Raw genomic sequence first — 16,375 nt, 5'->3', positions numbered from 1 at the left:
CATGTTTGGGGAACTGATGGTGCAAAGGATACTGAAGAATTCTGCTCTGGGAAAGGAGGAGTGTAATCTGACAAGTCTAGCATAAATCCAAGATGGAGAGAAGCAAGAAACCTGGGTACCATGTAACAATTACTACTCAAAATTACTGCCAACTCAGTTCTTTGAATACATATACACATCTGGGAATGGAAACAGGCATGATTAACTCAAAGAAATGTTTAATTAATAAATTCTTATAACACACTGGGGCCAAAGTAACATTGCTTTGGGACTCTTCTGGATATCTAAAGGGGAAACACTTTTCCCAGTTTGCAACAGACCAATGCAAAGTTTTACCAGCCTGAGGCCAACTCAGGGAAGCCTCAACTGAAACACTTCTGAGCCAGAAACAGAGTCTGGTAGAGACTAACAAGAGCTCAGCAAAGCAGGAAGAAACACTGGTGAGGAACTATATTGACAGGATGAACAGCACGGAGTAGAGGAAAGACACTGGAGCAGCAAGGATAAAGCACAAATAAACTTACACATGTGACACACAGGCTAGAGTTTCCCAAAAATTGTTAGGTGGTAAGAAAAGGACTACTTTACAGTAAGCAAAAAACCTGGAAGATTCCCTAAGAGCATATTTACTGAGCACTTAACAAGTGCCAGGCTATAAATAAAGGGTCAAAAAAAGCCTCACCTCTTTCTCCTCTGCATGAAAACTGGACCCTTACTTAACTTTCTAGGTCTATGTATCAACAGAAACCTGATAAAGACACAATGTGGCAACACCACTTATGAACATTGATAGGTAAACTGCATCAATGTGGAAGAAAGTACAAATGCACAATAAATATCTGATGGAAAAGTCCCGGGTTCGGGCTTCTTTGAGTATGATAAAGCCTGTATATGGACAAGTCCTTTGCAGAGACTTTAGAAGTTCTGGTGTAATAAATAAACAAATAAAGTTGTAATAAAAGTTTTTAGTCTCTTTAGGGTCAGTGGCTATCCCTGTACATATGAATCTCATTCTCTTACCCCAGACCTTTCACCTGAGGAACCAAACAGAATAACTGGTTGGCTATGCAGACTGAGGCATACACTGGTGGAAGAACTAATTATACTAGTGCTAGATGCCGTCCTGCTTGTTAACTGTGTTTGCTATTCTAATGTCCTTCTAAATAAACCTCATGCCATGTATGGCCTAGGATAATCATGACAGTCTCAGTGTTTTGCTACATTTAAGAAGATTTATGGACGCACACACAGGCAAAATGTGTAAGTATAGTACTTTATAAATATTATCACATTTACTCCTCCAAACGACTCTGATAAAAGTATTCATATTAGTACCATTTTAAGATGAGGAAATACAGGGTGCCTGGATGGCTCAATCAGTTCAGTGTCCAACTCTTGATTTTAGCTTGGGTTATGATCTTGGGGTCATGGGATTGAGCCCTGCATCAGGCTCCACTCAGCACAGAGTCTGCTTGGGATTTTCTCTCTCTCCTTATGTCCCTCCCCCAGCTTGTGCATGCACCTGCTCTCTCGCTCGCTCTCTCTCAAATAAATAAATAAAATCTTTTTTTAAAAAAAATGAGGAAATAGACTTACAAAGGTTAAATAATTTATCCCAAGTCATACAGTAAGAAAGTGATGATATCTTTTACCATGTAACCCACTATAGTACGTGCCCCAGTTTTGTGACAACCATGTTTTTAATGTCCTTATGTAGAGAAAACATACCTTAAAATAGTAAGCTTTTAAAAACTGACATGTAACTCACATAGCAGAAAATTCACCCTTTAAAAGTATACAATTCAGTGGTTTTCAGTATATTCTTAAGGTTGTACAACTATTACCACTATTTAACTCCAGAATACTATCATCACCCCCCAAAAAAACCCCATACCAATTAGCAGTCACTCTCCATTTTCCCCTACTCCTAGTCCCTAGAAACCACTAACCTACTTTTTGTCTCAATGAATTTCTTGCATTTCATATCAGTGGAATTATATAATATCTGGCCATATATGTCCCAAGAGTTTCACTTAGTATAATGTATTCAGGGTTTATCTATATCATGTATTAATTCATTTCTTTTTTGTAGCTGAATAAGATTTTGCTGTGTAGATATACTAAAATAATAATCTTTTATCTTGCAGAAAAATCTTCCTTTCTCTTTAGTTTTAATAGTCCTTATCATAAACAAACCGCTTATTTAAAAAATAATACCATGAGGGGTGTCTGGTTGCCTCAGTCAGTAGAGCATGTAGCTCTTGATCTTGGGGTCATGAGCTCAGGCCCCAAGCTGAACAGAGATTACTTTTTTTTAATTTAATTTTATTTTTTCAGTGTTCCAGGATTCATTGTTCATGCACCGCACCCAGTGCTCCATGCAATATGTGCCCCCCTTAATACTTAAAAGAATAAAAATAAAAAATACTATGCCTCCATCAGAAAGGAGGACACAACTTTTGTATCAACATGGATGGGTCTGGAGGAGATTATGCTGAGTGAAATAAATCAAGCAGAGAGTGTCAATTATCATATGGTGTCACTTGTGGAGCATAAGGAATAACACGGAAGACATTAGGAGAAGGAAAGGAAAAGTGAATTGGGGGAAATCGGAGGGGGAGATGAAGCATGAGAGACTGTGGGCTCTGAGAAATATATTGAGGGTTTTGGAGGGGAGGGAGAGTGGGGGGTTGGGTGAGCCTGGTAGTGGGTATTCAGGAGGGCACATACTGCATGGAGCACCGGATGTGGTGCATAAACAATGAATCTTGGAACACTGAAAAAATAAAATTTTAAAAAAGGAGAAGTTAAATTTTAGAACCAAAAAAATAAAAATAAATAAAAATTAAAAAATAATACCATGACAACCTGACACTCCCACAGAAAACTGAAACATCCCAGTAATGCCGTGTTTGTGGGTGTGGAGAGCTTAGAAACTGTTCCATGACTTAAATGAGATATTAAGAACCAAAAACTGGGGCACGGTCTGAAAAATGCAACTATGTTTAATGGGGAAGTGAGATGGATTATTTGTTTTGTTTTAATTTTATTTTATTTAAATTCAATTAGTTAACATATAATATATTAGTTTCAGAGATGGATTATTTAAAAGAGGAGTCAGATGTAAGGTTTCTATAACCAAAATGTTCACCTAAAATGAGAGTGGCCTCAGAAAAACTTAAACAGTGAAGAGAAACTCAAGAAAACAATGGCAATTTACTTGCACTGAATGGGTCTGATAATGAGTGTTTTGAGAGGAAACTAAGGACAGAAGGTCAAAACTTTTCCTGGGGATGAAAACCATGTGGCTAGGATCGCAGTATATTCATACAAAGTGAATGCCATGGGCACATGTGTGCACAGACCCACACATAGCCACTCACTGCTTATATCCCTACCCTTTGAAGAACAAGATGTCTTTCTTAGTACTGGGTAACCAAACATCTTATGGAATTACTTAATTCATTTTCATCTATAAAATGCTATTAATTAAATTATTTTTTGCACGTGTGACAATGTCAAGGTGGATCTTATGATAGTTCAGATCTTTAAAAAGATTTCTCAAAAATCTCATCAGAAAACTTAGGGTGATTCTTTTCTTGTTTTTTTTTTTTTTCTTTCCATTTATATAAGTTTCTAAGATACTATTCATCAAATAATATTAGATAGCCTATGTGTGCAATGAAGAGATCTCTTGTGATCCATTCTTCCCTACCCTTCAGTACATCCATAACCACATGTTTTCCAAATGAACTGCTTCAAGTCAGAGTATCTGGGTTTTTGTCAAAGAAAAGTAGTCTGCACATAGCAAAATACAGGCATACCTCATTGTATTGCACTTTGCTTTATTGTGCTTTACAGATACTGCATTTTTAAATTTTTTTCTTTTTTACAAATTGAAGGTTCAAGACTTCAGTGAAAGAAGTAACTGAAGATGTGGTGGAAATAGCAAAAGAAGTAGAATTAGAAGTGGGGCCTGAAGATGTGCCTGAATTGCTGCAACCTCATAATAAAACTTGAATGGATGGGGGATCGCTTCTTATGGATGAACAAAGAAAGTGGTTTCTTGAGACAGACTCTACTCCTGGTGAAGACTGTTAAAATGACAACAAAGAATTTAGAATATTAAGTATATTTAGTTGATAAAACAGTGGCAGGGTCTGAGAGGATTGACTCCAATTTTGAAAGAAGTTCTGTGGGTAAAATACTATCAAATAGCATCACATGTTACATCACATGTTACATCACATAATACAGAGAAATCATCTGTGAAAGGAAGAGTCAATGGATTCAGCAAACTTCATTGTTGTCTTATTTTAAGAAACTGCCACAGCCATCCCAACCTTCAGCAACCAGACCCTGCTCAATAAGCAGCCATCAACATCAAGGCAAGACCCTCTATCAGCAATAAGACTATGACTCATGAAAACTCAGATAATGGTTAGCATTTTTTTTTAGCAATGAACTATATTTAAATTAAGGCATGCACATTTTTTTAGACATAGCTACGGTACTAAACAGTCTATAGTACAGTGTGAACTAACTTTTATTTACACTGGGAAGCTAAAAAATTCATTTGACTCAGTTTATTCCAATATTTGCTTTATTGTAGTGGTCTAGAACCAAACCCACAGTATTTTTGAGGTATGCCTGAACCAAAAATATTTATTAAATAAAAGTCATCAAACTTAATTTGGAAATAAAAAGATTACCTAGGATTTCCTTTCCAATTTTAAAATAAATTTCTTCTGCAGAATCCAGTTTTCTGGGGTAGACTAAGTTATATACTTACAAAGAAGCTTAATAATGCTTAAGAAAAGACTTGGTGCACTCCAGTACCTATAGAAAGAGCCCAGATGTCCATTGGCAGATTAATGGATAAAGAAGATGTGGTCCCTAGATACACAATGGAATATTATGCAGCCATCAAAAATGAAGTTTTGGGACGCCTGGGTGGCTCCGTTGGTTAAGCGGCTGCCTTCGGCTCGGGTCATGATCCCAGCGTCCTGGGATCGAGTCCCACATTGGGCTCCTTGCTCAGCAGGGAGCCTGCTTCTCCCTCTGCCTCTGCCTGCTATTCTGTCTGCCTGTGCTTGCTCTCTCTCTCTCTCTCTCTCTCTGACAAATAAATAAATAAATAAAATCTTTTTTTAAAAAATGAAATTTTGCCATTTGCAATGACGTAGATGGAACTACAGGGTATTACACTAAGTAAAGTAAGTCAATCAGAGAAAGACAATTATCATATGATCTCACTGATATGTGGAATTTGAGAAACAAGGCAGAGGATCATAGGGGAAAGGAGGGATAAATGAAAGAAGCCAAAACCAGAGAGGGAAACAAACCATAGAGACTCTTAATCTCAGGAAACAAACTGAGGGTTGCTGGAGGGGAACTGGGTGGGAGGGATGGTGGGTTGAGCAATGGACATTGGGGAGGGTATGTGTTGTGGGGAGCAATTTGTATTGTGTAAGACTGATGAATCACAGACCTGTACCCTTGAAACACATAATACATTATATATTGAAAAAAAAAAAAAAAAAGACTTGGTGTGGTATAAGCCCAGCTCTTTCCCATGAGTTATAAGCACTGACCACTGATAAACACAGAAATTAATGTACAAGTTTACACTAAGGCTAAGGGATCATATGAAATGGTGACAAACTTGGATAATAGAATTCCAGTGAAGAAATTAAAAGTATGATCCCTGAGTATGACACAGATCATGTATAGATTGCCAGTAATTTAAAGACGGGAATAAAAGTAAAAGTAACTTTAGCCAATACATTAAAGTCCTACAAACCAGCAGGTTCTCTGAACAGTAATTGTGTCCTGGAAACTCATCCTAAGATAATAACTTCAAGGAAAAAAAGTTAAATTTTTATTGTAGACTTAGTGGTAATGTCCAAAAACAGAGGTATGATTTTAAAAAGCAGAATAAATTAAAAATTCATTCAGAAATAAAAAATAATAGAGGTGCCTAGGTACTCAGTTGGGTAACCATCCAACTCTCAATCTCAGCTCAGGTCTTGATCTCAGGGTTTTGAGTTCCTGGTCCACACTGGGCTCCAAGCTGGGCATGGAGCCTACTTAAAATAATAATAAAAATTATAACAACAACATAAAGGTTGTACAGAAACATAAACAATTAATTAGGAAATGGGAGAGAATGACAAATATAGGATATCATAAAAAAATGATCAATGTATTAATTACAACTATTACAAAAACTAAGCAGATAAAAGAAGTAAAGGAATTAAGTAGTCTACTAAGGTAAAGAGGTTGTATGTATTTTTCTGTAAACCTATTTAAACTTAAACTTCAAGCATTTTTAAAAGATTACATGGGATTTGGAATTAGGAAGTAGTGTATTCAAGTTCCTGATCTGTTATTTACTACTAAATCTCCTTAATATTTTTTAGCCTTGGTTTTGTCATTTGTAAAATAGTAATATTTACATATCTAACAAGCACATATGAAAAACAAATGAGACTTTAATGGATACAGTAATAGTTTACAAACTCTAAAGTGTTATCCAATGTAACTCCCAACTATTTCAAAGGAATGTGAACTCTAGTATACATGTGAAAAATATGAACTGAAGTGTTATTAATTATGAGACTGATAGATGTTAACTGGACTTATTGTGATCTTTTGCATATATACAAATATTGACTCTCTGCATTATACACCTTAAATTAATACAATGTTATGTTAATTATATCTCAATTTAAAAAATGAAAAATGCCTTAGATTATAGTGGCTCATTTTGTTCTATAAGCAAATGTCAGCATACAGAAAATGATTTAGAAAAAGCAATGATATAATTCTCATTATAATCTACACAATGGTCAGATGCTTTATAATTATAATATGCCTGGATTTACCCCCACTATTAGAAAACTGTCAAAATAGAGAAAGTTTTTAAAAGAACATGAATATCAAAATGTTATAGAGGGAAAACTTTAAGTCAAACTTGGTTGTGATAATGACAGAACAAGTTGTTTCAGACTACCTTCCTCTAGGATGGAAAACTTGGACACTGTTTAAAACGACCAGCACTAAGGAACAATGATACACACTGGACTTACGGGAACTGTGATGTCTGGAAGAAGGGAAGCACAGCTAGGTAAGCTCTATGTTTAAGGTGACTTTTTTCCTAAGGTTATTTGTTGAATCAGGTTACAAAGAAACAGGCATTCTTACTAGACTGGAAATCAGAGGTTGAAGTTTAAGGATGCTGAAAGAGTAGAAACTTGAGAGGTTAAGATTTGGAAAGAAGGGTGCTACAGAGAAAAGCAAGCCCAAAGATCTGTATGCAATTTCCCTGAGTCATCGTTTCGGTTGACTTCTAAATGGCATGTATGGGTGTAACGCCAAGAAATCCAGTAAAAAACAGTAGCTAAAAGGCTAATGAGCTGAGCAGTTACCAGAGGATCAGAGCAGCTACATGATGTTGAGAAGACAAAGGCTGGAACCATGTCTTGTCAAAGTAGAAGGGTTTTGGTAGGCACCCCACACTTTTTCACAGTTAAAATCCTGGCAATAAGAACAAAGGTGAAATAGACCCATGAAAAGCTAAAACCAGACGCTCACAGGATCAAGGTGATCTGATAGTATTCTATCTGCCTGCCAGAAAACTTAACTCTTTGGAAATAAAAAATGTCTTCCAGAGTCTCTACAATTTTTTTTTAATGATTTTATTTATTTATTTGACAGAGATCACAAGTAGGCAGAGAAGCGGCAGAGAGAGAGGAAGGAAGCAGGCTCCCTGCTGAGCAGACAGCCCGATGTGGGGCTCGATCTCAGGACCCCGGGATCATTACCTGAGCCGAAAGCAGAGGCTTTAACCCACTGATCCACCCAGGTGCCCCCCAAATATTCTTATATTAAGAAAAGTAGAACTTTCCAGTAATTCAGTTAAATTTGGTGACTGCACTAGCTATCTGACACATAGTATTCCCTCCCAGTTAGGAATTATGCTAGCATTAATTCTCTGCCTCTATCTCCTACCCTCTCTCTGCACACAGGGATAGATATTTACATACCTAGACATACAGCACATTTTCTTCCAACTCAAAAGCACTGTTTGGTCAGTGGTCATGTAGTTTATGTACCATGTTTGTTTAGAAAGAGCTAATTTTGAGCAAAGGTAAAACAAAGGCATTCTTATGCAAATGTTAAAACCAAGTGATATTACATGAATGCTTGAAAGAGATGAAAATTATATATATATACAATATACATTTAACATACTGATTTTATGCTGCTAAAATCATCTCTGACAAATAAGCAAAATTAGTTCTTTTAGATTTTGTTTGTAAAACAATTCTGAAAATCCAAATAACAATTAGAATTTAAAAACTGGATGGCTTCTGAAATACTATTTCCATAAATGGTTACTTTAATATTTTCTCAAGTATTTAATGGTCCCATAAAAAAATTAATTACTTATTAGGCATCATGATAATCTGTTTTTGTAACTCCATTTCCAAAAGAGGACACAATTCAATCAACTATTTTTAGTAGCAAGCTTTTCATAAAAATCACATTTAATAAATAGTGGCTTTTTTCTTTGAATTTTTAACTTCTGTATAAACAAAGAAATAGATCTACTTGAAAACTTTACTTCTTTGTAACCTATATAATTAAACTTTAGAGCACAACGCTTTTGGTAATAAGTTTTCTATATTTGGTCAAAATGTGTCAACTTCTTTTAAATTAGCATACAAAATGGCTCAAGCGAAAACTAAGACAAAGTAGGATTAATAACATTGTGACTACTTTAACATACACCAAACTATACCAATATTGTGAAACTAAGTGAATCTATTTACTTAAGGTGAAAAGTGGTATTTTTAACAAGCGTTCACTGAGCTTTCAGAATGTTGATCCAAATTACATTCACTTTTGTCAGTTAATAAAATACAGTAGTTAGAATATGATGAAATCAACAAAATCTTTGTAACGTGTTGAAATCAAAAATATTTGTGACCATATAGAAAAGCTCAAGGTGTTCAAGTGCAATTTAATATAATCTTGCAGATCACAAATGGAGCACTGAGATATTAATAATGCATATAAGAAAAGAATAGAAACAATACCCTTTTTAGTTGCTGTTCTTTTAAGCTTCTCACTGTCCTTGCAGGCTCAGAAATGAAGTTTTTATAGTTTTCACATATATTGATCCGAGACTGGGCTACCTGCATTGTTCCCTCAAGAAAAGACTTCCAAACAGGATACATGCTCCTAAATTCAAAGAGGGACAGAAAAGAATTAGGCAGGGAAAAGGAAAAAAAAGTTGGCTAACCTTATGCTCATTGCCTAGCACTGTGAAACAGAATGGATGTTTTCTTTATATCTGAAAGTGTATTTATACTGCTTTATAGGCAGGAATATTTTTAACATATACAGGGAGAAATGCGACATATACTTTATTCCTCAAGGGCTCTGCAATGGGCTGTCTTGATTCATCAGCTATTCTTGATACTGAAGTAAAGTGAAACAAGGATTACAATTCCAGACAAAGCTGACACTATTAAAATTAGTGAATAATTCAGACTGTCCAGACAGTTCACTGTCTCAGGGTCATCACTGTGAATATCAAGTTTCATTATTTCATTAAGATATTTTCCTGGGGTGCCTGGGTGGCACAGTCAGTTAAGTGTCCAACTCTTGGTTTTGGTTCAGGTCATGATCTCAGGGTCATGGGATCAAGCCTCGAGTTAGGCTCTGCGCTCAGCACAGAGTCTGCTTGAGAGTCTCTCTCCCTTTCCCTTTGCCCAGCCCCTGCCCCATGCTCTCTCAAAAATAAATAAATGCAATCTTAAAAAAATTTTCTAAAAGACGCTTTCATAATTTTAGAGATGGGTAACCGAGGCTCAGAGAGATGTCGAGAATCACTCTAGATCAAAGAAGAGTGTGGTCGTACTGAGATATAGATGAAGGCTAGGTACATTTTAAGTACATTCTCTTTCAACCACAACATATTACTTTCTTCCATACACTGAAAGGGTGGAAAAAAATCATTAACAATTTCTTATGTGCTTGAGAAGTCTATGGTATCATTGCTCTACATCTGTTTCTGTGTTTTAATAATGCTTAGCCAGCATCACATTGTGGCTTGGAATCATTCCAAGCAAGTCCCATCACCTTTGCTTGATAAATGTGCTGAGCAATCTCTTTATAAAGTCAAAGAATTATGCATCCTTTGCTTTTTGAAGCCAATATCCTTTTCAAAGCTTCTCTTCTACTTTGCTAATAAACACCTTAGTCTGTTCTAATATGCACCTAGACTAGTTAAAGATATTTCGTAACTTATCATAAGAATGGATGGTATTTTGTTTTTAAAAATGAAATACTGGTTAAAAAAATGCAATACTGGTGGATTATAACATTCATCTCCTGGGATTTTCTTCTTGTGCCACGTGGATTTCCTACTATAGACTGCTATAGAAGATATCTTGTGTTATATAAGTGCTACTAGCAGTGGGTCAATGGATGAAATGGATGACAGTGTAAAAATAAGAAAAAGAAAAATTTCCTGAGTCCCCATCCTATTTAGAACTAAGAAAAACCCTTGTAACTGTATTTTTCAACCAAGGAAATGATTAGTTTATGTAATGAACTGGTTTTTGTAATACACCAAATGAATCAGTTTAGATGGAAATATTCATTTATTTAAGCAGACATATATCACATTCCCTTTGGAAAAAAGATTCAGTGTGTTGTGCCAGCATAAAAGCAAAATCAATCTGAGATGATGGATGTTAACTAAACCTACTGTGGTAACCATTTCACAATATATGTAAATCAAATTATCACGCTGTACACCTTAAACTTATAGAGTTATGTATATCCATTATTTTTCAATAAAGCTGGAAAAAAAAAGAACAGCAAAATAAATGTTTTCAATGGCCTTACTGCATGACAACTGATGGAACCTAGGATGTAAACTCACCACAGGCCCTCCTAAGCAGTCCAAATAACGGATTTTCTCAGAAAACGCAAGAAGTTCAGTACTATGCTTTGTAACTATTAATTTATGCTTAAAATATATTTTAAAATCATAATGAAAATGAGAAAGAACCAGTCTGAATTGTGATAGGAAGGAAGGAGGGTAAGAAGGACAGAAAGAAGGAAAAATCCCTTCATCTAGGCTCTCCCCTTAGGTAGCACCCTCTTCCCATTACTCCTTTGCCTAGTTGACTGCTGTTCATCCTTCAAATCTCAGGTTAATTATAACTTCCTTAGAGAAGTCTTTCATGATCACCATGAACCCAACCCACAGGCTCAATAAAGTTCTTCTCAGTTATTCATTCACACGGCTCCAGCGTTTTTCAATTATACATATTTTTATGTAATTGTTAATGTCTGTCCTTTTCACCATAGTGAAAATTTCCTGAAAATATGGGTACATGTCTTTCTCACTACCATATTCCTAGGGCCTAAACACACGACCTAACATTTAGAAAGGTTATAGTAAGTATATGTTGCATGAAAAAATGAATGCATATAAAAGTATGAGGATCAGGGGCGTCTGGGTGGCTCAGTGGGTTAAGCCTCTGCCTTCGGCTCAGGTCATGATCTCAGGGTCCTGGGATTTAGCCCCACATCAGGCTCTCTGCTCGGCAGGGAGCCTGCTTCCTCCTCTCTGTCTCTGCCTGACTCTCTGCATACTTGTGGTCTCTGTCAAATAAATAAATAAAATCTTTAAAAAAAAAAAGTATGAGGATCACGCAGTAAAAAGAAAAATCCTTTCCTTACAGAGTTTAAAAAGAAATCTTCAGGGATTAGCAGATCTATAGCAGGCAAACATATCCCCAGTAATGACATACCATAAAAAGAACAGAATTCAGTTACCAGTTAATCAGAAGACCTGGGCTCAAGTTCTAGTTCAACCAATATAATCATATGTAGGATACTTTGCTATACTTTCATTTCCTCTACTGGGAAATGAAGAAAATAACAAAAATACCAGCACTATATACCTCACAGGGCTATTTTGACAGTAAATGCAAATGATGTGAAAACCCTTTGCACAGATTCTTTTAAATGCATAAATAGTAACAGAAGCAGAATTATAATAGAAATATAAGTGCTTCTTAACACAATAGTGATAGCTGCAACGGTAGTGTTTTTCATTCCAAGTAAAGAAAAATAATAATGGGTATAGAGTGATTTATAAATCTTTTTAAATTTCATTAGGTTTCATATATGATTTTGAAGCATAAGATACTAAGCATATATGGTATTTTGCTATTCTGCTCAGGTCAGGCAAAATGAGGTTCAAAATTATGAAATATGAAAAATTTTAAGAATCTATCATATGCTAGACATTATGCCATGTGTCTTTGCATTTATATTATTTAATCCTCCTGTCAACTTTGTAAAATAGGCATTATCCTCATTTTTCAGAGGAGAAAAATAAGACTTGGAGAGGTTGTAGAATTTTCCTAAGGCTATCCACTAGGAAATAGCTTATGGTCATAACCTAGACTTTGCCATTACCAGTAACCACTCCTCTCCCGTAATCCCAAATTAACCATATAATCCCTGACCAACACTTTGTTTTCACTCATTCCCTTTAGGATTCCTCTCCAACAATATTCAAGCTTTATCAGAAGCCACATCCATTCAATTCTATTCCCTTTCCACACTGTCTCTTACCCCCCTTATAATTTCCCTTCTGAGCTCCTTATCCAGCCTAAGTTTCATGATCCACCATTATAGTGACTCCCTACGTATACCCTTATGACCCTGGCCCTTCTCTTTTCATCATTCTAATCTACAAATTTCAACCTTGGTTAAATCAAAAATTCTGCTTATACCAAACTCTGTGCAGCAGAACACTACTGAAGAAAACTATAATCATGTGGCCTTGGTCTCAATTTAAAATTGATGTCTAATAAAATTCTAGTAACCGCTTAGTGCTACCCAGCAATTCTACTATATTCCCCTAAATCCTCTTACTCTCTCAGTCTTCTACACAATTACTTCCCACCTTTTCCTCTCATCTCAAATCTCTAACATGACTATACTTTCAGCTGATAATGAAGCTACCAGAAGACAATGCCCATATGGTCCCACCAGAGCTACCAATCTTCCTACTTCTGCACCCATGCACTCTGTCATCTCTCATTTTACTTGGCCAAGCTACCTGTACTCTGAAGGCAGCCCTTCACATTTAGGCTACATTCTATAACTCACCCAAGAATAGCAGTCCAGGAATTGTGCTCTCTCCTACAACATCTACTGTTCCCGCTCCACTGGATGGATCTCTAAATATGCTATATGTATCCATTCTAAAAAAACAAAAACAAAACCAAAAAACCCTCCATCAACCTTCCATTTCTCTCCAGCTACCATTCCAATGCCTGCTCCCTTTCACAGCAAAACTCCTTGAAAGCACTATCTGAAATTACTGTTTTAATTCCTCTGCTCCTGGCCTCTCTCTCTCTCTCTTATTTTTTTTTTTATTTTTGAGAGAGAGAGAGAGAGCGCACAGGGGCAGGATTGGGGGTGGGTATGGAATGGTGGGTTGGCCAGATGTGGGGGGAGAGAGAGAGAGAGAGAAAGAGAATCTTAAATAGGCTCCATAGTGCATGGAGCCCAATACCAAGCCCATGAGGGGCTTGATTTCATAACCCTGAGATAAGGGCCTGAGCTGAAATCAAGAGTTGGACATTTAACCAAATGTGCTACCCAGGGGGCCCACTCCTGTTTCTCTGGATTTAATTTAAATAAAGCCATAGCCTCTAGGTCATAAAATATCTCCTTATGCCTAACCCAATAGTCAGTTCAAGCTTTGGTTCCATTATTCAATTTATCAGCAGAACTGACCTAGATTACCCTTGAAATGCTTTCTTTCCTCAGCTTCTAAGACATCACTCTTTCTTGGTCTACTCCTATCTCACTAGTCACTCTTTAGTCTCGTTTGCTGATTCCTCTTTATCTCACTGTACTGTAAATGCTAGAGTGTCCCTGAAGTTAGTCCCCAGGCCTCTCTTCTCTAACTACACTCGCACTTTAGATATGCTCATTAAGGCTCATGGCTTTAAATAATATCAATATAATAACTAGTCCTGAATTTTTATTTCCATCCCAAACATCTTTACTAACCTCCAATTGCCTATTGAACATATCCAACTTGGACATTTAGTAGGCATCTTAAAACTATAATACCCAAAACCAATTTTCTAATCTCCCTAAAATTTGTTGTTAATTGATTCCATCTCATTGATAGCTATTCAAACCTTCTAGATGCATAAGCCAGAAGCCCTGGAGTCATCATTAATTTTTCCTTTTTCTCTCATATCCCACATTTGATCCACTCAAAAATCCTGTTCAGTAGACTTTAAAAATGGAATCTGGGTACTGTCTGCAGAAGTCGGGAGATTGGTAACTGGGACCACATGGGCATTGTCTTCTGTTTTGGGAAACATTATCTTGTGCTTGGATTATGGAAACAGCCTCCTAAACAACCTCTCTGCTTTTGCTCCTGTTTCCCTAAAGTCTATGCTCTACACAATACAGCCAATGCAGGGATGCCAGGGTGGCTCAGTAGGTTAAAGCCTCTGCCTTCAGCTCGGGTCATGATCCCAGGGTCCTGGGATCGAGCCCCGCATCGAGCCCCACATCGAGCTCTCTGCTCAGCAGGGAGCCTGCTTCCCTCTCTCTCTCTCTCTCTGCCCGCCTCTCTGCCTACTTGTGATCTCTGTCAAATAAATAAATAAATAAAATCTTAAAAAAAAATACAACCAATGCAATGCCACCACTTCCCATGACACTGTGTTCTCCTTACTATGCTCACTTTCCTTATCACCAATACATAATGTTTAATTATTCGTATGTTTATTGTCTTGTCTCCTCTCACTAGAATGTAGGCTCCATACAGCAGAAGCTTTATTTTATTCACTCTTGCATCTTCGGCACCTAGAAAAGGGTCTGGCATAGCAGGCATTCAATACATAGTTAGTGGTGGAAAGAGAGGTGGGAATGACATGGCTTAGATGTGAACCAAGACTCCCAAACTTCTGCTCTGCTGCTGACTTAAGATCGCTCTTGGTCCCAGTAATAATGCTAACAAAAAAGAAGGGTGTCTGCACTCTAATAAAGGTACCAAGCTTTGTGTATCTTAAGTCCTTTGTGTATGTCTAACATGATTTTTGCCTCAATATCTCCTGTGCTATTTTCTTCTTATCTTTTTTTTATGAAGATGACTCACCTTTTATTGTTGTTGTTTTTTAAGATTTTATTTATTTATTTGACAGAGAGATCACAAGTAGGCAGAGAGGCAAGCGGGGGGAAGGGTAAGCAGGCTCCCCGCTGAGCAGGGGGCCTGATGTGGGGCTCAATCCCAGGACCCTGAGATCATGACCTGAGCCGAAGGCAGACACTTAACCCACTGAGCCACCCAGGCACCCCAAGATGACTCACCTTTTAAATTAAAATGGCACTTTATAATTTCATATGCTAACTGAAAAACAAAGGACATTTGACATAATAATTAAGTTGCAACTAGTAAAATTAAAAAAATGTTCATCCATATACCACCTAAAATCATTCTGGTATGTCTCCCATATAGATGTCACAGTGGAAAACAGAGAACACTTTACTAGGAAGAATCGTAATTAAGAAACGAACCAAACAATTTACTTTGACTGTGGTGGTAGTCACACAAATCTACAAATGTGATAAAACCCCACAGAATTTAATATGCACACATCCAACTGAGTGCACACACCCAAATGAGTGAATTCTGAATTAGACTGGTGGATTCTATCAATGTAAGTTTCCTGGTTGTGATACTGTATTACAATTATGTAAGATATTACCACTGGGAGAACTAGGTGAAGAGTGTAAGAGGGCTCTCGGTATTAGTTTTTATAATTGCATATGAATCTACAACTATTTCAAAATAAAAAGTAAAAAAAAAAATTTAACAAAACCATACATCTTCCCAAAGCCTAAAAATGTAAAACTGTACATCAGGAAGATTCTAGAAAATGTGGTATATAAGCTCAAATTTTAAGATTAATTTATACAGTAACTGATAACAAGAAGAAAATATAGTGTCTAATAAGTAAGTGTTCATGTAGTCCTGTTCTTGCTAATGAGAACGGAGAATATCCTAAGTGTAGGTAACAGGACAGCAGGGAGGATGACTGATCTCAGTCTAGTCGATGTGTGGTAAGAACTGCAATACAACCACAGCTTGAGCTGTCCAAAGGTTAGGGAACTGCAGATAAGAAAAGGAGAAATGGCCACAGATGAGGAGAGAAAGGTAATTTGGCGCCAGCTTTCTTCATGGCTTTGAATACTATTTAAAAACACTTTGGTGGGGGTACTTGGGTGGCTCAGTCAGTTAAGTGTC

The 16,375-nt window shown here is 36.7% G+C and overlaps 1 protein-coding gene across 6 annotated transcripts in view; it reads right to left on the bottom strand.

The window, feature by feature from the left end:
- The window catches only part of FCHSD2 (FCH and double SH3 domains 2), a 295,916-nt gene that overhangs the window by 131,772 nt on the left and 147,769 nt on the right, over nt 1–16,375 (bottom strand). For 5 of the 6 annotated variants that reach the window (XM_032853162.1, XM_032853161.1, XM_032853164.1 and 2 more), the window contains exon 5: nt 9,105–9,249. The exons of the other annotated variant lie outside the window; for it this stretch is intronic. In XM_032853162.1, coding sequence (XP_032709053.1) covers nt 9,105–9,249 — 145 coding nt within the window. The remainder of the gene's footprint in view (nt 1–9,104; nt 9,250–16,375) is intronic. 6 annotated transcript variants of the gene reach the window in all.

Source organism: Lontra canadensis, unplaced genomic scaffold, assembly GCF_010015895.1.
Source record: "Lontra canadensis isolate GAN:19392208 unplaced genomic scaffold, GSC_riverotter_1.0 scaffold7, whole genome shotgun sequence".
Classification (NCBI taxonomy): Eukaryota; Metazoa; Chordata; class Mammalia; order Carnivora; family Mustelidae; genus Lontra; species Lontra canadensis.
The sequence above is the reverse complement of the archived record's forward strand: the minus strand, read 5'-3'. Positions and strand labels throughout refer to the sequence as shown.